This window comes from Erythrolamprus reginae, chromosome 1, assembly GCF_031021105.1.
Source record: "Erythrolamprus reginae isolate rEryReg1 chromosome 1, rEryReg1.hap1, whole genome shotgun sequence".
NCBI lineage: Eukaryota > Metazoa > Chordata > Lepidosauria > Squamata > Dipsadidae > Erythrolamprus > Erythrolamprus reginae.
The window spans coordinates 322,851,884-322,876,848 of NC_091950.1; the positions used below are offsets into that span (position 1 = coordinate 322,851,884).

Below are 24,965 nucleotides of genomic sequence, written 5' to 3' on the forward strand. Positions count from 1 at the left end.
CATTATAAATTGCATTTTAATGCTTAGTGAGCCTTTTTTATTGCCAGCTGTTGATGGAAAAACGAGATAAATAAATACAATACTAAATAATGCACATGGAATGGTTTTGTGTTCATTTTTAATTAAAATATTACGTATGTTGGAATATTTTGAAGCTGATCTCAACTCTCAAGAGGGGACTTACATAATTAATATCAAAATAAAATGCACCAGCACTTAAACTGTCATATTACAACAATTAGAAAAAAAAAACAAAGCAAAACAAAACAGCAAGAAGAGCTATCCTATTAGGGCCCCAAACTAAAGCACAAGAGAAGAAAAATGCAATTTTAAAAAAAGTTAAGCACAACAGCAGACAAAGTTTTAAAATGGCTCCATCACCATGAAGAAAGTAGTAAGTCCCATGTGTCCTTTTGATGATTTCAGAATGCAGGGTGAACTGCTCCATTTATAGAAATATTCTGGAGAAGGGATGGAAATCTTTCTGCTCCTCTTAGAGATGAGCTGGACCCAACAACAAGCTGTAAACAAAAGATTGAGATACTGTTCACACTTGAAACACTGACTAGTCAAGGAAATGACGAGAAGGAAATTGTTCCTTTTCTCAGGAAACATGTGGCAATGCAAGATAAGGAAAACGGTTGCTAATTTGAGTATAAAAGCAGGAAATCTGATACACTGATTTCCTTTCATGAAAACAGAACAAGTTTAGGGAATGTGTAACGGTATTTTTGTTTTCCCAAATCAAAATTCTAATATACTCCCCTTTTATTCTTAAATTTACTTTCTTCATCCACGTTGAATGCTATGGATAACAACAGCACAAGTCGGGAGAACTTCTGGCCACCCAATTTCTGGAGTAAGTATGCTGGTCGACTTGTTATTTATACAAATAGTGTTTCTAAATTGCATGCTCTGAATTCTCTCTGCTTATGCAACTATATTGTTTCCAGTGTAGCTAGTGTATTCAGTATAAATCAGAATATTTCACGGTAAACAAAGTGTTTGCAAAGTAGAAAAATATTTAACGTTGCTGGCCCATATTTGAAATCAAGTTTCATTAGTTTGTGCAATGTTGGAGTAATAACAATGACACTAATCATAAACTGAGACAGATATTGGCAAATTCCATGCCTTTGATGAAGCTCAGTTTGTTTTTAGGTATAAATATATCACTAACCTTCAAGGGATATTTCATGCTGACAGCAAAGAGAGCAGGATTGCTACTTTCCTGTTCAATAGATCTACAGAGGTGAATCCAGTAGAGAAATAGACTTTTTTTTTTAACCACAAACTAAAAGCCTAAACTGGAAACTATAAAAATAATGGAATACTTTGATTCTTGTTTTACAAAACTGGGGGATATTCTTAGACACCCTTAGGAGTCTTCTGAGAGGGGTGGGATGGAAATCCAATAAATTAATAAATCCTCATTACTGTTATTCTTTCTCTGCCTTTATCCAACCAGTGTGGTGCCTCTGTTTAGTTTTCCAAGTTCCAAGAAGGTATTGTTGTTTGTTTTGGAAAGAATGGCCACATTTCTCTGCTATTGGACGTAACTGTTGATTTATTCCAGCTGCTTCATTACTGCTATACAGTGTTCTACCTTTTGATGTGCTGGGCAAAGATCAAACAGAAACAGGCAGGGAAATTGTGGGTTAGTGATCAAGATCCATGCTGGTCTGTTTTTACTACTCTTGGGAATTTGTAAAGAAAGAGATGAATTTTTAGATAAGCTAGATGTATAAAGAAGAGTGGTCAGTGAATGTCCTGTTAGTACAAATTATATTGATTAGTAGTCATAAAGGACCTTTATTTTGAGCTCTTATTATTAACCACTTCAGATTAATTTTGATAGAACAGAATAACAGGGTTGGAAGGGATCTTTGGAGTCCAACCCCCCTGCTCAAGCAGGAAATGCTTTATACTATTAGAAAATTGAACTACAGAAAGTTCAAATAACTTACTTCACTGAATATGGGACTTATTATAGCATTGTCTAAAAACCTTGTCACAAATTAGTACAACCTATTTGGAGATGATATATGTGAATAGTAGCCATAAAGAGAGCTCCTCTGTTACAGTCACAAGTCATGACAGTTATTAAAGGAGGGACCAAGGGATTGCCTTAACAACCTCAATTAGTGTTCTCCCCATAGTAATCATTAAGCAGAGCACATGGTGCTTCAGGGATGGGGAAGGCCCTGGGAAGCCTAATGCAAGCCCAGGCCTACACTGCAACACCTCCTTAGCTTCCCAGATGTCATATTTTGGAAGCAGATCCAACTGCTCTACTCCTCAGCTTCTCTACACATTACAGAGCTACATGATGCTCTCCCAGAAGTGGGCACCATCTTGGAGTGACGATAATTCATCACAGACCCTCCCAAAATGGCATCTCCTTCCAGGATGGTACCATGTGGCCTCCATGTAGGAAGGTCTTTGGGAGATCTGCTGCTTCCTGAAGGAGATGTATGGAAAAGATAAGTGACCAAAGTGCCACAGGGGATAGGGAGAAAGTTGTGGGACTCAGAAGAATGGAAAGCAGACCCAAGTCCTGAGGGGAACCAGCAGAGAAGGATGAGGAGAAGATAGTTGGGTGGGTGGGTTGTTGCGGCATGCCTGAGGTCAGTCGTAAGGATGGTTGGATTATCAAGCACTCAAATTTTGTTCATGTGACTGCGAGAAACCGCAAGGAACATAATTGTGAGCAGGGATTGTAAGTTCCTTCATTCAGAACCAGTGTGGGATTCAATTTTTTTTAGTACCACTTCTGTGTGTGTGACTTGGTGGGTGTGGTGCAACTTGGTGGGCATGGCTTGGTGGATGTGGCAGAGGAAGGATTCTGAAAAATCTCCATTCCCTCCCTACTCCAGGGGAAGATTACTGCAAAATCCCCATTTCCTCCCGATCAGCTGAGACTCAAGAGACAGAGAATAGATGGGGGTGGGGCCAGTCAGAGGTGGTATTTGCCGGTTCTTCGAACTACTCAAAATTTCTGCTACTGGTTCTCCAGAACTGGTCAGGTCCTGCTGAAACCCACCTCTATTCAGAACCACTGTAATTTTAAAATGTCAGTGACCTAACAGTCATAACTTGAGCATGACTTGTAATGTCTTCTTTGAAAGCATTTCTACGCATCAAGATAATCAGTCATCATAGAAATGGAAGAAGAGAAATTCTACTTAGCATAATATTTGTCAAGCAAAACTGCATCAGGCATTTGCAGGGTTAGAAATTCAAACAATGATGTGTCAAAGAGCATCAATAAGAGTTCAGAGTACAGATTACGGGAGGTAATTATCCTGCTAGGCCTTGTTATGGTCAGCTCTCATCTGGATACCCACTTTTAAAAAGACATTGGAAAACTGCCCCCAAGATTCCTCATTTTATTGACTTCGGAAGGATGGAAGGCTAAGTTAACCTTGAGCCTGGTGGGATTTGAACTGCCAAACTGCAGATAGCAGGAAGTCAGCAGAAGTATCCTGCAGTACTCCATTCTAACCACTGCGCCACCACGGCTCTTAAAGAATTATGTCCTAAGAGAGATGGCTAAAAGTTCCACAGCTTACAGAAGACAAGGTTGAGAGGGATCATGATAGTTGTCTTTTAATATCTGAAGTACTGTTATATTATAGGATTCTGACTTAGAGGATATAGAGGACACGTCAGGGTGGGTTCTGCATCCTTTTGCTGATGGTTCGCTCAGAGTTGTGCCATGTGTGCACACACAACATATGCAAGCATGCATGGAGCACTAAAAAATTATTCTGCATGTGCAGAAACAAAATCCAAGATGGCGCCTACAGAGTAACTGACAGTTCGACTTAGCCTTCCATCTTTCTGAAGTCAGTAAAATGAGGACTCTTGGGGACTCCTGTAGAGCAGATAAAAAAGCACTACAGAGAATTATTAAAACTGTTCAGAATATCATTGAGCTACAGCTACTTGCCCTGGATGATATCTTCACATCTCACTGTTCTAGGAATGTGCATAACATTCTCAGAGACTTTTCTCATCCTGCTTACAATCTTTTTGAACTGTTGCCTTCTGACAGAAGATACAGAATAATTAAAACTCAGACCACATGTTTGCTGAACAGTTTTTATCCCAGAGCTATACTCGCACTTAACAATGAACGAAAGGGTCACCATCAGTGAGCTGTTGGACAGTATTACTTGGTCTGTTGTGTAAATGTTTGGGTGGTTCAAAATGGGAAATTTGTGGTGGGTGGGGCATGTTTTTTTTTATCGTTCTGTGTGTTGGGACTGGTCTTGTGACTTTTGTTATATGGGTATACTATGTATATACATATAATGACAATAAAGTATTTATTTATGTATTTATTTAAATATGCTGACTGTAAACCACTTAGACAGAACCGGCTTCGCAACATCATCACCGAGCTACTAACGGTTCCAAAGAACCAGTTAGAACTTGTAGGAACCCATCTCTGGGGTACACGACTACTATGCAAATCCAGAAAAGATATAGTTTAAGAATCAGGACACAGGTACAAAGTGGGTGACTACTCTGCTTCTATTACATGGTTCCTCATTTCAAGTCTAAAGTTTTTAAGTCTGAATATCGTATATCAGTGGAGAAAACATAATGGATTCTATGTGGATATCTTTGTGGGTATTTGAAAATATCTCAAAATCAGTCTTCTCTCCTGAAAGATCCCAATTTCTTCCATTTTCATAATAATAGAAGTAATGTAATACTTTATTAGCCATTTATTAGAGAAGGGATTTATTTATTAGACAAGGAATTTGTCTCCAGTAGAAAAGCTCTCAGTATACATGCAAAGAAACAGATAATAATAATCATAATAATGAAACCAATAAAAAGGAGTATTAAAGAAGACAGGAATAATAATAATAATAATAATAATAATAATAATAATAATAATAATAATAATAATAATAATAATTTTACATCACTTCCCAATACGCTTCGGAAGTGTTCGACTTGCGATATTATGATACAAAATCCAGCCTATAAATCTTGTTTGCTGTGTATTATTTTTTGTGAAAATAACAACAATAATAATATTAACATTGACATTTTATTAGTAATATTAATATTTTTATAATTAATTAATAAATATTAATAATAATTTATATTGATATCTTTATTATTAATATCAATATTAACAATATTAATAATAACGTGCATAAGTGCACCAGCATGTCTACCGTCCCTGTCCTAATGTTTCTCTCTTACTAGCAGCATGTATATAAACATTGTTATATCTTTCTATACTACCAATATGTACTTGACAAAATAAATAAATAATAATAACGACAATGATAATGATGGTGATGATGATGTTCCTCGTGTTTGCTGTACCAAACCAGACAGCTATAGAGGTACAAATGACTGACTCAATAATTCCTTTGTAGAACTGTATCAGCAGCTCCAAGGGCAGGCTGAGCTTCCTGAGTTGACTCAGGAAGAACACTGTTTGTTGTTCCTTTTAATGATGGTTTTAATGTTAGGTGTCCATTTCAAATCTAATATCTAATCTCCTGGATATCCTTCTCAATGTTTCTTGTCTATTTTGTCTAAATCTTTGAGAGGAACTAGAGAGGAGGACTAGATGAGACGAGTAGTACAGACAAGTCCGATTACTGGAAAATGAATGGGATTTTTATTTTTCAAGATTCGGAAACTACACTTCTGTAGATACAGACTAAAATTACATTTGCTGACTCATATTCAGTTTGCCCAAATTATTTCCAAGAACTACCGGTATTACCAATCCATGCATCATCTGCTAAATCTGTACATTTGATTTCTGTCTTCTTCCTGAATATTTTCACTTCATTTCTGTAAGTTGCCAGGATCATTTTGATTTTATTTCTCTGTTCTAAAGTATTAATATTACACTGTATGGGGTGTCATCAAGTACTTTAGCAGGTACTGTTTAACCTCTTTGTCCAGTCACATGGACATGTAATATTAATATTTTAGAACAAGGAAATAAAATCAAAATGATTCTGACAACTTAGAGAAATGTAGTGAAAATATTCAGTTCCACAATACAGTCTCTCAGATAGAAATGAAAATGAATCTTATTTCTAATTGCGAGAGATCAACCTCACCCAGCTCTTCAATATAGTTTGTACTGCCATCATATTTGTTCTCCATAAGCTATTTCTTTCAAAGAAAAGGGGAGGAAATGTTTAAAGCATCTGTGGAATGTTATACCTCAAAGGCATCAGTTAAATGCAAGTGGCATTAAAGAATAAAAGGACAACCTTTGTTCAAATTCACAATGGAATGTCACTGAATACACAATGTTTTCCATTAAGTAATTCAGCTATTCAAATTAAATTAAAAACCATGCATGCCCAGAAGAGGGTGAGAGAGGTGTCCCCCCAAATCACAATTCAATCAAGGCTGCCACCTTTGTGTGTGCAAGTGTCTGTGTCTTATAAGCTGTCAATCATGCAGCAATTCAGCAGCAAGTAAGAATAAGGAAGAAGGAAGGAAGGAAGTAAAGAAGGGATTGCAGTGGCTCAGTGGCTAAGACGCTGAGCTTCTCTATCAGAAAGGTCGGCAGTTAGGTGGTTTGAATCTATAGTGCTGCATAACAGAGTGAGCTTCCATTACTTGTCCCAATCTAGCAATTTGAAATCATGTAAAAATGCAAGTAGAAAAATAGTGACCACCTTTGAAGGTATTCCGTGTTCCTTCGGTATTTAGTCATACTGGCCACATGACCACGGAGATGTCTTTGGACAGTGCTGGCTCTTCAGCTTTGAAACGGAGGTGAGCACCGCCCCCTAGAGTCAGGAACAACTAGCACATATGTGCCAGGGGAATCTTTATCTTTACCTTAAGAATGTCTACTTTCTCTGGATCTGCTTGCTAGTCTCACATTTTTATTTTATTTATTTTATTTATTTATTTTGTCCAATACATAATACATATTGAAGAGAATAGATAGGTAATAATATAAATAAAGAAAAGAATAGAAGAAAAGATATAAAAGTATAGGTGAACATATTTGAAAGGAAGAAAAGATAAATGAGATAAGGAGAGACAATTGGACAGGGGACGGAAGGCACACTGGTGCACTTATGCACGCCCCTTACTGACCTCTAAGGAACCTGGAGAGGTCAGTCGTGGATAGTCTAAGGGAAAAATGTTGGGGGTTAGGGGTTGACACTACTGAGTCAGGTAATGAGTTCCACGCTTCGACAACTCAGTTGCTGAAGTCATATTTTTTACAGTCAAGTTTGGAACGGTTAATATTAAGTTTGAATCTGTTGCATGCTCTTGTGTTGTTGCAATTGAAGCTGAAGTAGTCATTGACATGTAGAACGTTGCAGCATATGATCTTGTGGGCAATACTTAGAACGTGTTTTAGGCGACGTAGTTCTAAACTTTCTAGACCTAGGATTGATAGTCTGCTTTCGTAGGGTATTCTGTTTTGAGTGGAGGGGTGAATGGCTCTTCTGGTGAAGTATCTTTGGACATTTTCAAGGGTGTTGATGTCCGAGATGTGGTATGGGTTCCAGACAGATGAACTGTATTCAAGGATGGGTCTAAGAAAGTTTTGTAGGCTCTGGTGCAGAGTGTTTGCTTGCTATGATAAAGCGACAGGATTTCTGCAAGATACATTGGGGCACTGATGATTCCTGTAACTTTCTATTGGTCCCATTCAGTTTATAAGAGCCTATAGATCAGTGATGGTGAACCTATGGCATGGGTGTGGAGACATATCTGCTGGCACATGAGCCGTTGACATAGCTCAGCACCAACATGCATGTGTGTGCTGGCCAGCTGATTTTTGGCTCACACAAAGGCTCTGGGAAGGCACTTTTGGCTTCCAGAGAGCCTCTGGGGGTATGATGGAAGGGTTTTTTACCATTCCCCGCTCCAGGGAAGCCTTTGGAGCCTGTGAGGGCAAAGCACGAGCCTACTGGGCCCACCAGAATTTGAGAAACAGGTTGTTTCCAGCCTCCAAAGGGCCTCTGGGGGGGTGGGAGAAACTGCTTTTGCCCTCCCCAGGGTGGGGCACTCACACACATGTTCTTTCAGCACCCAAGGAAAAAAAGGTTCACCATGACTGCAATATATGTTATTGTCTAATATGCATAGATATGAACTTTAGGCAACAGGAATTACCAAAATGGAAAGATGCCTACAGAAGATAGAAGAAGGAAAATGCTCACAATTACATTATAGTTCTTTGCAGATAGAAAAGATATTTCGTGGAGGTACGGTAGGCAATGTTCCTTCTAATTTTGTTTCAGTGTGGGGGGGAAAGTATATAGAAGTATAAATAAATAAATAAATAAATAAATAAATAAATAAATAAGAAAAAACCCCTTCTTTTTTATTAAAAGAAATTAACAATTAAAAAAACCCCCAAAATCCATTACTATTAAAACTAAAACAACCAGCAAAACCAAAAACATAACTATTAATAAAAACAGGTGAGGGCTGGGTTTTTTTCTCTGTTATTATTTAAGTGTTTTTACCATATGCTTTAAATCAAGAGTCGCTTCTCTCTGTGTTTCTCTCTCTTTCCTGTCATTCTCTGCCTCAATCATTTTGTCATTTCTCTTTTTTTTCTCCCCTTTTTTCTTTCTATCTATCTATCTATTTATTTATTTATTGGATTTGTATGCCGCCCCTCTCTGCAGACTCGGGGTGGCTAACAACATTTCTCTCTCTCTCTCTCTCTCTCTTCCTTCCACTCTTGTCTCTCTCTTGCTTTCTCTCTCTCTTGCTTTCTTCCTCTCTCTCCCACTCTCTCTCTCTTCCTTCCTCTCTCATCTCTCTCTCTTGCTTTCTCTCTCTCTCACTCTTTTTCTTGTTTTCTTTCTCTCTCTCCCACTCTTTCTCTCGCTTGTTCTCTCTCTCTTGCTATCTCTCTTTCTCTCCCCCCTCTTTTTCTCTCTCTCTCTTTCTCAGTTTCTCTCTATCTTACTCTGTCTGTTGCTCTCTCTCTCTCATTCTCTCTCCATTCTTCTCACAGTGGAGGCCGGCGAAGGTGATTTTCAATGTTGGGCGCGCTCCCCATCCCCCTGCCAGCCCGCCCGGAACATTCAAAATAAGAAAAGTGGCAGTTTTTCAGTTCAAAGGCTCTGTTCGAATAATATTAGCTGCTTTCATCCTATGTCTCATCTGTCAATTTATGCTTACCAGTTCATGTTAATACCAAAGGAGCATATTAGTGTCATTTAATTACTTTGGGGCTTATGATGCAATTACATTTCCAATAATATTGCAAATGATATTGTAATAAATATAAACCAAGAAAGTGAAATCTGGTGACAGAGAGTGAGGGGGTGGGGAGAGAATCTGCAGCAAATCAGTTTATTTCCCTTTTAGGTAAAGGTAGAATTGTTTCCCATTTTCTCACAATCTGTTCTTCCATTTAAGGGTTGGTGATGCTTCTTTGCTCTCTTTGTAACAGTAATGGGTTTCACTTACCTTTGCTACCAGTTTGGAGATGTAAACACATGTGTGCTTGCTTCAATCACGCATACGCTTGCCATTTCTGCACGTGCACAGATTGCCCATAATGACCTCCAGTGGGTGGGTGGAGCCTCCTGCTACCGCCACTACCATTTCGCCTGAACCAGCCAGTTTGCAGTTCAGTGTATTGTGCACACTCATGCCTTAGTATCCTCCCAGTTGGATTACTGCAATGTGGTATAAATGGGGTTACCCTTCAATAGTATTCAGAGGCTGCAAGTGGTGCAGAATGCAGCAACATAAGCAGCAGTGGTGGACTACTACCTGGAATGGCAGGAACACCATTCTGGCAGTGGCAACGGAGCGCGTAGGCCTGCTCTGTTGCCGCTGGGCATGCACGCGCCATGCACATGTAGCTAGCATGATTCTGTTAAAAATTACTGGTTTTTTGCTTCTGCGCATGCACAGAAGCAAAGAAACGGCAATTTTTACCCAAATCTCACTGCCGCAAGGACGTCAACGTGAGATTTCGGCTGCTGCACATGCGCAGCAGCCAAACCTCGCTGTGGCACCTAGAGTGGCAGCTGGGGCCAGCAAGCAACAGCCACCCACCCGAGCTCCATCCGGGTGGCTTACTGTCTGCTCTCCCATGCTGCATCTCTCGGTGCATGTGGGAGAGCACAGAGCTCGGGGCCGCCCTGCCTGCTCCCCGCGCCATGGCCCATCGACCAGAAGACCAAAAGTAAGAGCCGTGGCATGGTGGAGTGGGCAGGCCACTCATGGTGGTGTTAGGGGGCTGGGGACGGCATGGTGGTGGCTGGCAATGCGGCAGGCGGATGGGAGCTGGCAGCGGGCCGGGGGAGCAGGAGGGCGGAACCAAAACCCCCAGAAATCATGTGTGCGCCTGTCTTTGTGTGAGATTTGGCTTCTGCACATGTGCAGAAGCCAAATCATGCGCCCGGCATGGGCGCACACCAGGGGCACACCAGGGGCATGCGTAGGAGCGCGCTCCCGGCACGTTCCGGTAGGGCTGACATTGGTAGCCCACCTCTGACAAGCTCCTAGAATTGTGCATGTAACACCTCTATTACATGAATACATGGTGTGCCAGTTTGCTTCTGTATCCAATTCAAGGTGTTGGCTATCACTTTTAATGTTCTTCATGCCATGGGTCCAGATTACCTGAGAACCCATCTCATCCCAATTTCTCTCATTCAATCAGACAGGGAGTGCATGCTGTAGATTCTGTCAGTTAAAGAATTTTGACTGACAGGATGTGGGAAGAGGGCCTTTCCACTGCTCCCAACCCTTGGAACATCTTACCCCCCAAGATGTGGTCTCTATTCTCCTAGCCTTCTGGAAGAGTGTTAAGGCCTGGATTTACCAATTAGCATTGTAGGTCTAAGAGTATTATGCAATTCTGGGGCTTCAGGCAGTGGTGGGTTCCTGCCAGTTTAACAATTGGTTTGATGATTGTGTGCTTTGTGTACATGCATTGCGTGCTGTGCATGGATGCACAGTTTTGCTAAAACCTACCTTCCGTGTTACCGCTGGGGAGAAACAAAGTTGAGGCATGGCAATCCGTTCTGCTGCGCAAATCAGCTGAGAACATATAGGTCATTAAAGCACATGGGCGGGCAGGTGGCCCATCTGATCATCAGAGCAAACTGGATTGCTCCCAGTTGATCGTCAGAACATCCAGTTCGCCCAAACTGGTCCAAACTTGTAGAATCCCATCCCTGGCTTCAGGACACATCCCCCGACTTGTCAAACATTTACCTTTGTTAATTTCTTAGCTTAGTTTTGCCAAGTTTCTTGGTCACTTAACAGAATAAATCAATATTTTAAAAAACCTCCATAAATATGGACAGGCCATAATTTATAAAACTTATTTTATAAATCAGTATATTATTTTTTATAAATAAATATAAATAAACAACAAAAAAGAAGATATTTATTTTTACTTTTAACTGGTAAATTTGAACCTTACTTTAAACTCTGTTTTAATTAATTAATTAATTATTTGGACTTCTATGCCACCCTTCTCCGTAGATTCAAAGAGGCTCACAGCAAGATTTATAATGTATTTGCCAAATGTTTCAGCAGGATATTTTGCAGACTGCAATGCTGTTAAATTTCCTTGTTATTAAGAGACACCTGAAGCAGCCTGGCTCCACAATAAGCTTTGTGCTTGCCAACTTTTGCAAAACTGATTTTTATTGGTTAGCCGCTCAACAACAGCAGGAAACTGCTACTTCCATCTAATTTAATTTTGTATATAACTGAAAATAATAAATCAAGATCTGTTGGAATACAGACATCATTTTCTAGGAGAGGAACATAGGTCTTGATGATGTTACTGTAATTTTTGTAAGAGAACTAATATTTTAGTGGTTACACGCATTAGATACTTTTTATTTAGATTGATAGCATAGTACATATTAAATGTCATTTTCTAATGATTTTGTTTAAATAAGGCAGAAAGAAATGCCTTCTTTTGAATAATAATAATAATAATAATAATAATAATAATAATAATAATAATAATAATAAATAATAATAATAATAATTAGACTTGTATGCCACCCCTCTCCGGAGACTAGGGGCGGCTCACAACATCAATAACACAATATAAGTACAAATCTAATAATTAAAACTATGGCTAAAACCCATTATCTTAAAAAATAAGCAATAATACACAATCAACACTCAATATTGCAATCATAACCACACATAACTTTTAATGGTCAGAAGGGGAGGCATGTGCTAGTTGTCCCATGCCTGGCGACATAGATAGGTCTTAAGGCTCTTGCAAAAGGCAGGGAGGGTGGGGGCAGTCTGAATCTCTGGAGGGAGCTGGTTCCAGAGGGTCAGAGCCGCCACAGAGAAGGCTCTTCCCCTAGGCCTCGCCAGACAACAACTCTGTGGAACGTGATTGGCCACTGGGATTTATGCGGCAGAATACTGGTTGAAAATCAAAGACAATATCTTTCCATGCCTGAACATTTTAGTAAAAGGACTTCAAGGCCTAACACAAAATTACAATATGTAGTATAAAGACTCGGTCTACTCTTAGTTATTTAGAAAATAAGATGCAATTTGGTTTCCAAAAGTAATGTAGACTGCATTGCATTAGGTAAAGCAGCTGCTTCTGAAATAAATCCTTCAGCAACTGCATACAATTAGAAGTTAACCATTTGCTTTGGGCTGACATGACGGCAACATGACCCAGCAAGTTTGACACCCAGGGTATATTGCTACTCAGGATATTTTCAAATGAATCTCAGTAGACTGAACCATATCAATGTAATGCTTAAGTAACCACTAGGTGGCAATAAAAAGAAACAGAAAATTCTGCCCCTGCTTTCATTAAATGGTCATCTGGATTTTTACAGTGTAGATGTGAAAGCAATAAGACTAACACTAATTACACCATTTGTGTAATCATTTTGCATGATTAGTAGAATTTCAGGAGATAACAAAACACTCTCATTTTCCATTTGTAACCTTTCTGTACACCCCCCACCCCACCCATCACTTTGGACTTGCTGGAAAAATAAAACAATATGACAGTGACATCAAAGTGGTAACAATAGGAATGTTAACAAACAAAACTTGTCTATTACATTGTTGTCTATGACAAGATATAATAAGATTCCAAATTACATTAGGAGCTAAAGGAATAAATGTCTTTCTAATAGTATTTGTTGCTACAGTGATACCTTGTCTTACAAACTTACTTGGTTCCGGGATGAGGTTTGTAAGGTGAAAAGTTCGTAAGATGAAACATTGTTTCCCATTGGAATCAATGTAAAAGCAAATAATGCGTGGAAACCCATTAGGAAAATCCAAACTTTAAGGCTTAAAAAAAAAGCGGTGGGCGGACAAAGTGAAGGCTAACGGAGTGGAGATGTACAGCGAGGAGAAGCGAGGAATGGAGGTCCTAATGAACGCTAACACTGCCCCAAATTGCTCCAAACATCGCCACACCAAAAGCTTCCTACCTTGCCCCAAATTGCTCCAAAAATCATCACACCAAAAGCTTCCTACCTTGCCCCAAATTGCCCCAAAAATCACCACTCCAGCCACTTCCTATGCCACCCAAATCGAGGTCCTAACGAAGGCAAATGGAGTGAAGAAAGGTAGCAAGGAGAAATGAGGCGTTTTGAAAGGAGAGGTGAGTTTGGAAGACTTTGGAAGTGATTTGGGGTGGCTTAGGGAGCTTTTGGGGGAGTGACTTGGGGGGCAATTGGAGGTGGCTTGGGAGCATCTGGAGGGGTGGTTTTGGGGGCAATTTGAGGCGGTGTAGGAAGCTTTGGGGGGAGTGATTTTGGGGGCAATTTGAGGTGGTGTAGGAAGCTTTTGGTGGAGTGATTTTGGGGGCAATTTGGAGTGGTATAGGAAGATTTTGGAGGGGTGATTTAGCAGCGGGATGGGGCGAAGGAAGCAGCAGGCTAGGTGGGATTTTGGCAGTGGGATGGGGCAGCTGTGGGGAGCAGAGGAAGTAGAAGGCTAGAGGGGAAAGTGGCAGAGAAATGGGGCAGCTCTGGCATTCCCCGCCTCAGGTACTAGCAAAAGGGGTCGGGGAATTCAGGCGGGGGCAGCAAGCAAATGGGAAATCCAGACGGTGGCAGTCACAAGGGAGGGGAATCCCTTCGTCGAGTTCATAAGACAGAAAGAGTTTTCAAGATGAGGCAAATAAATCTTAAACCCCAGGTTCAAATCTCGAAAAGTTCGTATGACGAAGGGTTCGCAAGACGAGGTATCACTGTATTTCATACAGTATACATTTCATACACTGAATTGCTCTATTCAAGCATATTTCCAGTAGAGGGCAGTGTTGCCATAAACATGTCATGGAGAAATGGTTTATTCTTCCATTTTAATCCCTGACATTGCAGAGCAAAATTAAGCATCTTGTGGCACATATTTGTTTTATTTAAACAGTTTTGCTGTAGTAGATTAGCACACCTGATATATGCACATGGAAAGGTGAATTCAATTAACAAGAAACTTCATCATCTACAGCCAATATTTTTATTTCTTTTTTAAATTGCCTGGTTACATGATAGTAAACTGCCATGCATAATATCTCATTTTTGTTCCTATTCTTCAATATCTTGATTTATAAAATGAATTATGGCCTGTACATATTTATAGAGGTTTTTTTTTTTTCATGTTCAGGTATTTATATTAAGTGATCCAGAAACTTAGCAAAATTAATAACTCCAGAACAGTGTTTTTCAGAAATTCAGAATTTTTCTCAGAATTTGTCACAATTTCCTGCTAATCATATTCTTGGCGGGGTGGGGGGATGGGAGGAATATTGCCTCCTCACCATGTTTTATCCTCCTCCCTTCTTCAGTTTATTAAATCCATAAATCTTCCCCTAAACGGAGTCCTCTACCTCAGTGGTTCCAAAGTTTCTTTTTAGGTGATCACTACAAGATTACTGAAAGCTTTTAAAAGAACTCCATCTCACTCAGGGACCATGACACATGTTTTTCCTCTAAACAGCATCAACAGTTCCCCTAATTTCATGATGACGATGATGATGATGATAGGTGGATGAAGTCTTAGAAGATTATATCTTGAGTTACCAAACTTTGGAGAAAGTCAGTTTTTAATATGGCCATTAAAAGCAAAACAAAAACTATTTTGTTTTTATTTTTAAATAATTTTTAAAATGATTTTATTTAACATACAAACATTTAAACACCATACAAACAACATTAAACATTTACAAACATTAAACATGTATACAAAGTTTATCTTTTACAATTCTATTTACTATGCATTTTTTTAAATTTCCACCCAGTTGTGTAATTTCTCCCACACTCTGTAATAGTTCTTATTTTGTTGGTTTTGTATCTCATATGTTAATTTGCTAAATTTGGCGCAGTCTAATATTTTTTTAATCACCATTTCTTCGTTTGGGGTCTTTTCTTGCTTCCATACTTGTGCAAATGCTAATCTTGCAGCTGTGAGTATATGATTTATTAAGTAATAATTTTCTTTACTATGTTTGCCTCTAATTATTCCTAATAAGTACATTTATGGTTTCATCTCAAGTTTATAATCCAATATTTCTTCCATCCATGTCTGAATTTGGGTCCAATTTTTTTTTTGCTTCCTTACATCGCCATCAAATGTGGTAGTATGTTCCTACCTCTTCTTTGCACTTCGAACATTTATTGCTTACATTCACATTTATTTTGGCTAAGCGCGCTGGTGCATAGTGCCATCGGAAAAACATTACAAAACTATTTTGGTACCCAGCAGGTATCAACCGTCATGATTTGGCAAAGATTTTAGATTGCCCTGGAAATCTTTGTTCTCTGTATATTGAGATTAATTCTCAGGATTCTCAGTTAGCATAACTCTTGGCCAGGGTGGGAAGGATATCTTGAACTTTTAGTCTCAATGTTTCTGAAGAGAAACAGGTTGGAAAAATCTGGTCTATTCATTTGAAAAATAATTTCTTCATGAGAGTTGTATGTACTATTAACTACATTGCAAAAATGTCATTTCCCCCTATTGAATTTGTTATTCATTGCCTGACCATTATTTTTCTTTTCTAGATCAAATAATAATAGCATTTTCGGTTTCTATGGTCATTGGACTTGTCATTGGAAGCATAATCTGGGCCCTTTTGACTTGCCTGTCTGGCCGTAGAGCCAGTGCCCACATTTCCCATTGGAGCACCTCCTCATCCAGCCGACGTACGAGAGCTGCTCATGGTTGTGTGCCCAGCAGGCCTGGATTCTATCGCAACAGCAGCTGTGAGCGCCGAAGTAATCTCAGCTTAGCCAGCCTCACTTTCCAAAGGCAAGCGTCTTTAGATCAGGATAATTCTTTCCCAAGGAAATCAAGTTTTCGGGCCTCCACATTTCACCCTTTCCTCCAATGCCCTCCACTTCCTGTGGAAACCGAGAGTCAGCTGATCACCCTGGTCCCCACCAGTACCACCACCACCACACTTACTGGAACTTCCACCAACAGCTTCACTCATCCAGAATTCACTTGGCCAAGTAACAGTCTTCGTGTCGGTCATTCAACACAAACTCTGCCTCCTGCCTATGACTCTATCATAAAGGCTTTTCCAGACTCTTGATTTCAATTCATGAATCTAAATTCTATGATTTTTCTGTGGACTGTTGAAGATACTGGGAAGCTTACTATGGCCAGAAGAAACTACAGAACTGGGACAGAAGGGATCTAATGAAACCTGTGCAGATAGTGTGGTATATTTCTCAACTTTGAAGATCAGTCTCATGATTGTAGCTATGTCTGCTTAATGCATGTTTATAATTAACTTTGCTTATTAAGCATGGTCCTTTATTTAGACAATACAAAATGGCTTGCAGTACAGACACAAAGCATAAACACAATGATAAATATCCTGCTATTAAAAGAACGTAATGGTGTTTTCTCTTTTAAAATGGGATTTTAATTTCAAAGCCTTTTTCCTGGGAATATGAATTTCCAAACTTGATTTTTTCTCTGTGATGTATATATCAGTTACCAATACAGTATATGAATGCAGATTCTTCCCTTTCTCTGGTGGTTTTCATCATACAAGGCCTTTTGTGCCTCATTTCAATCCACTTTCTGTCCATTTGCAATAGCCTTCAACTATATTTGAAAACATCATTAAAAACAACAACAAATGAATCTGGAGGATGGGGGTAAAAAAAGGCAATAATGAAGATCCCTTTCCTGTGAGTGATGACTTGGAAATAGGCCTCATCACTTACCTTAAGATCACTGGAATAGAGAACAACAAAGTTGGAAGGGACCTTGGAGGTCCTCTAGTTGGCTGGCTGGGGAATTCTGGGAGTTGAAGTCCAGATATCTCCAAGGTGCCAAGGTTGGGAAACACTGCTCTAGTTCAATTGCTTGTTCGAGCAGAAGACGTATACCATCGCTTTTTGAAAACTTCCAGTGATGGAGCATCCAAAACTTCTGTAACTTTCTGCTGAATTTGATGGAGCTTGGTACTGAACATGGACACAAGGCGACAATCTTAGCACAATTCCACCCCATTAACTCTGTTTGTCAGAAGGCTGCAAAAAGTGAAGTGATCCTGGGTAGTGATGGGTGAACCGAACCCGCACAATTCGGGTCCGTACTGAATTTTGTGGTATTCGGTATGCCAAACACGAACCCGAAATTTTTTCAAACTTCAGGCAAAGTTCGGGGTTGTGTTCAGCGTTCGGAGCTTTGACGTCACCGGCAGGTTGCTAAGGACGCCAAGGTAATCACTTCCTGGATTCCATGGAATCCAGGAAGTGATCACCATGGCATCCTTAGCAACCTGCCAGTGATGTCAAAGCTTCGCCCCCGGAATCTCTTCGTGGGAGGGATTCCCCGTTCAGGTTCGAGTTCGGTTCGGGTTCAGCCGAATTCTGCGTAAAGTTCGTTCGAACTTGCCGAACCCGAACTCTGTTGGGTTTGCCCATCACTAATCCTGGGATAAAAAATTAAAAATTGAAATGGAAAAAAGAGGAAAAAAAAAATAACAAGAAAAAAAACAAGAAAAGAAAAAGAAAAAAAAAGAACAGGGAAAAATCTCCTTTATGTCAGCAGAAAAATGGTGTTCCTAAAGCACAGGGCATCACCCCAGAAAATAAGTTGATTGAATTTGGAATGGAGCTGTTAGGAACATTGCCTTGTCACTGGGAGCAATGGTTAAAACTCTAGCAAGGTATAGCAGATATGGGAATATTTTGATGGACTAAATATGTGGAGAGGGAGGGAGGGAGGGAGAGAGATGCAAACACATGTGGTTTGGTGGTGAAATTACTTTCCCAGAAAACTGGCAAAACATGGGAAGTAAAAATCTTGTGTCTACACACACACTGCCTGATTCCCAAGTGCTTCTCCAGCTTGACAAAATTTGGTTTACTGGCTGACCTTTTCAAGCAATGAGCCCAGCTTCTGTGGAGCCAACAAGTGAAGCCTCTTGAGACATAACTTACTCAAATCGCCATTGATTCTTTTCAACCAGAAAAAGCCCTGCACCCATAAATAAACTACTTGCCAGTTCAAGGCCAGAAACTGACAAGCTAAATATTGTTTCTTCTAAAGTATTTTTCAATTTTCAATTTCTAATATTGACAGTTGCTAGCAAACTATATTGTATAGTTATAATTTGCTATTCTGAGGGTTCTCTGCTTATCTTCAATGGGAAAATGCTAGTCCCTTGTATCTCCTTTTATATGTTGATAATAGCTAACTATTGCCGTGGAGTTTTACCCTTCTATGCAAATAACAAGTGAACAGTGAAGTTAACTATAAATTGTAGACTTTTCCTCTCCTTCCTTCCTGGAATTTGAAATATGAGCATCCCAAACAGATTTTTTTTTTAAAAAAAAGAAGAAGTAATGTTCCAAAGCTTGTAGCATCTGCATATCTTACACTCTAAGTTGTTGTGGTTCAGGCTGAGGCTGCTCAGGGACCAGCTGTGTCTCTGCTGGCTCCATGCCCGGAGGAGGACAGCGAAGAGGAGGGGGCTGAGCAGTCGGATGGGGGAGGGGAAAATCAGGAATGGGATGAAGGAGAACAGCATGAGAGCCATGGGGGGGGGGCTCTCCCCAGCCAGTAGCTTGGAGTCATTAGGGGATGAAGCACAAGCTGTCATTGACTTGCGACAGAGACAGAAGAAAGGAGCAATTAAAGAAGTATTATCAGCACTGAAGTAGGAACAGCTGGGCTTGGGTGTGGTCCTCCTTAGCAGGGTTTAAAAGGCAGGCAAGCACTTGAAGCCATGTGGAGTGTTATCAGTTGGAGTTACGGTGATCTGCTTTGTTCTCGACATCTCTGTTCCTGGCTTGTGGCCCAGCAGTTTGGAAGACCCGTGGGAGGTGTAGGTCTGCTATCTACAGCCTCGTCTTGGCAGCAAGAATCCTGTATTGCTGCATGGACTTTTGCCTTTGTGGATATTTTTGAAGATACAGCGTTTTCCTCTTTGTAAGGACATTTTCTGTTACCTGTGTTTTTCTTGAATTTTATAAACTGCCTTTGCCTTTTACCGGTGTGTCTGGCTTCTCTTTTTGGGTTGGTCTTGGCTTCCGGAGTGACCCAGACAGAACATAAGTGTTACAAAAAGTAGGTGAGACTTATAGGAAAATGAGAAAGGAGCATTGGAGTAGGTTAGAATTGGCTGGAAAGATGTTGCTTCCCAATCCCTTCTATGATCCAAGCAATTTTCTTGAAAAAACAAGTGGGAAAAAAACCCTCAGCTTGCAAAAGAACTTAGGGGAATGTTCTCAATATAGTACATGGTAAACTGGCCAAATTCATATCACAGATGTGATAGTCAGCTGACCAACTTGGAGCAATGTTGTAGTTGCTTTCGTTATTACTATCAGCAGCAAGGGAACATCCTTATTCCATAAGTATATATAAAAAACCTACCAATCTTCCTTTCCTAGCAAAGTTAATATTAGCATGACATCCAAGATGCTCTGGAGCCTTCTCCAGCATAAAGAAGAAATAGATGCTCCACACATGCTATAGGGAAGACTTGTTGAGGACTTGCCTGATATAACTTGTCATTCACTTACAAGATCTAGTATTTGGTCAGGACTTTGAAATCATGATATGGTTGACATTTGATTATACAGTCTTGAGCACTCTAATTTATCTTAAAGGATTATTAAATTAACATGTTAACAATTTACTACGAGATATAACAGCAGAAGTATTTCTGCAAATCATTAACGTTGATTCATTGCTTAACACTGGTAAAATTGGAACATGTGTTTATGTGTGTATATATTTTGGTTCAATTTACTGTACATATTTCAAATATAGCCTTTGAAAAAAAAAGAATAGCTACAGATAGATGGAAATTCCACTATCAAAATAAACAAAGAAACTGTCATGGATGTTGTAGACATTTCTCCACTATCGTGCGGCAAAGGATTTTCTTTTCCAAAACCAATCAAATTTCTATTTGCAAAAGAAGGTAAAATCAGCCCAAGCATACATTTATCACTTCCATGAAAAATTATTTATAAGAGCATTTATTATTATTATTATTATTATTATTATTATTATTATTATTATTATTATTATTTAGATTTGTATGCCGCCCCTCTCTGCAGACTTCACTTATTTACCTAGGTACACCCACATAAAACCAATACTTTGCATCCTGCACTGACTAGCAATTGGTCTCTGATCACAATTCAAGGTGTTAGTTATCGCCTATAAAGCTCTACATGGCTTAGGGATGAATACTCACCTGAATATTTATGGGACTGTCTCCTGCAACATATTTCTCAGAGACCAATCAGATCTCATGTGGAAGGGCCTATTCTGTGGTGGCCCAGCTCTTTGGAACCAACTACCCCTGATATTATTATTATTATTATTAATTATATCTATACTGCCCATATTCTACTAGTCTTCTGAAAAGCCAAGAAATGTAAACGTTCAGGGATCTAACAAAATGCAGTACTCTTCCCTTTCCCAAAATGAATTCCTTTAAAATATAATGTAGAACAAATAATTAACTTATAACACATATCAAGGGTCAGAAATTTATTTAAATTGCATAATCTGCACCTCTATAACTGTCTGGTTTGGTGCTTCAACCCAACAAGACCGACACAGACTTCAAAAGATAATCAGAACTGCAGAAAAAACAATTGCTGCCAACCTGCCTTCCATTGAGGACCTGTATACTGCACGAGTCAAAAAGTGGGTGGGGAAAATATTTACTGACCCCTCGCATCCTGGACACAAACTTTTTCTTTTTTTATATAATATTTTTTATTAAATTGCAAAGACAGACAAAACATACATTACATGTAACATTTAGTGGAGCAACATTCGCTCCTCTCAAAGTAGAAGTCATCTTTATATTTTTAATAAGTAAAAAAGAAAAAAACCCTAACTTTATCATTAATTTTAAAATACTTGAATATATCAATTGTAAGATAATAAGTAAAAAACACATCTAAAACATTTAATAGAAATTTTAAAATTATAACTTGAAATAAACTATGAAGAAAGATTTTTTTTTGTTAATAATCACTATCTAATACAATATAACTACTAAGTACAAATATGTTTAAAATAATGTAAAAATAAGGTTATCTCTGTTTCTTTGTATCCCACCAGATATATACCTTTTGCCAAACCTCATAAAATTCTGATTCTTCTTGATTTTTCAACCTTCTTGTCATCATGTCAAGCTCAGCACATTCTAAGACTTTCTTAAATATATCAGTTTCTTTTGAGATCTCAAAGTCTTTCCATTTTTGAGCAAAAGCTATCCTAGCTGCTACTAAAATGTGGATTATTAAATAATATATGTCTTTTTTGTATTTCTTATTTGAAATGCCTAATAAAAAGAATTCTGGTGTTTTCTTAATTTCTTGCTGGGTTATTTCTTTTAGCCATTTTTCTATTAAATTCCAGTATTTTTTTGCTTTTGGGCATGTCAACCAAGCGTGGTAGTACGTACCTATTTCTTCCTTACGTCTCCAACAATTAGGTGACACTGTTTGGAACATTTTTGAAATTCTATTAGGCGGCAGATGCCATCTATAAAACATTTTGATTTGATTTTCTTTAAAAGAAGTTGACCTTGTTAATTTCCAGTTATATGTCCATACTTTTTCCCAAGTATTTAAGTCTATTTCTTTGTTTAAGTTTCTACACCAGCTTATCATATTGTCCTTTAATGTCCATTCTGTATTTTTACAATTAATTAAAAATTTATACATTTTTCCAATTAACTTCTTTTGATGTGTTGTTAATAATTTACCTAAAATGTTATTGTCCTTTCTAAGTACATATGTTGTTTTATCTTTCTGAAACCTAGACTTTATCTGTGTATATTGCCACCAATCTATAATGATACCTGTCTCCAGCAATTCCTGTTTCATCTTTAAATTCCACTGATTATCTACTAAGTCCTTATAGTTCCAGATCCTGCCTTCTTGTATTAAGTTTGGGTAGGTTATGGCCTCTAAAGAAGATATCCATTCTGTTAAAACTTTCTTTATATTAATCCAAACATCAATAAGTGCCTTCCTAATTATATGTCTTTTGAAATAAGAATGTGTTTTATACTTTTCGTACCATACAAAAGCATGCCATCCTAACATTAAATCGTGGCCTTCTAAGTTCAATAATCTTCTGTTTTGTAAAGTAAGCCATTCTTTAATCCAAGTTAAAGAGGCAGCTTGGTAGTATGTCTTCCAATTCGGGAAGGCAAGACCGCCTCTTTCTCTTATATCCTCTATTGCACACTGTTTTATTCTAGGTTTTTATCTTGCCATATGAATTTTGTTGTTATTCTTGTTAATTCTGTGAAAAGGTTAGGTTAGGTTAGGTTTAGGTTAGGTTAGGTTTATTGGATTTATATGCCGCCCCTCTCCGCAAACTCGGGGCGGCTCACAACAAAAATTAAAAACAGTACAGTACATAATACCAAATCCAATGCCCACCCATCTAGTTACAATTTAAATTAATAATCTCATAAAAACAGTATATATAAAAAACAGGCACACAGTCAATCAATCAACAAAACAACATGGGCAAGGGGGAGGTGCTTTAGTTCCCCCATGCCTGACCGCAAAGGTGGGTCTTAAGGAGTTTACGAAAGGCAGGGAGGGATTATTGGAATTACTTGAAATAAAAACAAAACTTTAGGCAAAATATTCATCTTAATTGTAGAGATTCTACCTAAAAATGATAATTGTAAATTCTTCCAAGTTGCTAAATCTTTTTTGATTTGCTTTAGGAGTTTATTATAATTATCTTCTTTTAAGGACATGGATTTTGCTGATATCCAAATAGCTAAATATTTTACTTTCTTACTTATTTTCATATTTGATTTGTTTTCTAATTGTTTTGTCTGACAGTCTGTCATATTTTTAGTTAATATTTGTGTCTTAATCTTTATTGATTTTCAAACCAGCTACTTTCCCATATTCTTCTATTACACCTATTAACTTTGAAATCGAAGCTATTGGATCTTCCAATATGAAGACAACATCATCTGCAAAGGCTTGTAGTTTATATATTTCTTTTTTAATTTCTAAGCCTTTAATATTTTCTTCTTTTCTCACCTTTGTCAATAAAGTTTCTAATGTTAAAATAAATAATAATGGGGAGATTGGGCAGCCTTGCCTAACTCCTCTTTGTATGTCAAACGTTTCTGTTTGGTCATTATTAATAATAATTTTAGCTATTTGGGTGGAATAAATAGCATCAATTATGTTAAAAAATTTGGTTCCTGTTCTGTCTGGGTTCCCCCAGACCTCAACACCAACTGGAAAAAACAGCCAGACACTCTGGTAAAAGCCAAAAGTATTTTATAACTGGAAAAAATAAGCACAGAGGAAAACCTGTTCTTCCCAACAGACAGGCTATAATACGGTACAGCAGGGTCCTGATGTCCAGACAATACAGCAAGCTTCTTGCTGGCACCCCCCCCCCCCAAGGTTTCAATAGTCAAAGGCACAAACCAGGATTCCAAGACGCCAAAGTTCACAGTCAGGTCCCACGACTCTCAAAGATAAAACTCCACAAGCCAGGAAGGGTGGGTCTGCCTTTTAGCCTTTCCCAAGAGCACCACACCCAAACCCAGCTGTTGCCACTTTAATGCTGAAAGTATTTAGGCAATTGATTCCGTCTCTGAGTAGCTCTTCGTTGTCGCAGATCAATTATGGCTTGTGCACTTTCCTCTAAGGAATCCAGGCTGCTTGCTGGGGAGAGCTCCCCCTGGTGGGACTCTGGCTGTCCTCCCTCTTCTTCAGCCTGGGATTCCTCCTCCTCGTCTGTCTGCACCTCCTGTTCCTCAGCCTCTCCCTCTGAGCTGGAAACCGACAGAAGGTCAGCCGTTCCCGGAGGGGCCTCAGACGGAACCACAACAGTTCCAAAGTTCATTTTATTGAGTTGTATTTTAATAAAAGACCAGTCTACATTATCAACTGCTTTTCTTGCATCTAAGAATATTAAGGCCGCTTGCTTTTCTGGATGTTGTTCATAATATTCTAGTGTGTTTATGATTGTCCTCAAATTATTTTTAATCTGTCTATCTGGTAAAAATACATTTTGATCTTCATGTATTATCCCAGTCATGATGTTTTTTAATCTACAAGCAAAAATTGAAATAAAGATTTTATAATCTACATTCAATAATGAAATTGGTCTATAATTTTGATTTTTTTTCTTTTTCTGTGTCGGGTTTATGTATTAGGGTTATCAAAGCTTCAGACCAAGTTTTGGGGATGTTTCCATCTAAAATTATGTTATTAAAAATCTCTAGCATATTTGTTGAAAGTGAGTTAATATTTAACTTGTAAAGTTCAGCAGGTATAGCATCAGGGCCAGCAGCTTTGTTATTTTTTTTTATTTTTAAGTGCTTGCTGTAATTTGATCATAGTAAATGGGGCATCGAGTTTCTGTTGCTGTTCGTCTGTTAAGAAAGGTAGGTCAATGGAGCTTAAAAAGTCAAAGACCTTATCCTAATTTTTGTCTTCTTTGTGGTAAATTTTTTTATA

The 24,965-nt window shown here is 38.6% G+C and overlaps 1 protein-coding gene across 1 annotated transcript; it reads left to right on the plus strand.

The window, feature by feature from the left end:
- The first annotated feature begins 443 nt into the window (after window positions 1–443).
- MYCT1 (MYC target 1) lies at window positions 444–16,988 on the plus strand. Its single transcript, XM_070740076.1, has 2 exons — window positions 444–859; window positions 16,020–16,988. The coding sequence occupies exons 1-2, from the start codon at window positions 808–810 to the stop codon at window positions 16,550–16,552; spliced, it is 585 nt and encodes a 194-aa protein (XP_070596177.1). The 5' UTR covers window positions 444–807; the 3' UTR covers window positions 16,553–16,988.
- The last annotated feature ends 7,977 nt before the right edge of the window (window positions 16,989–24,965 follow it).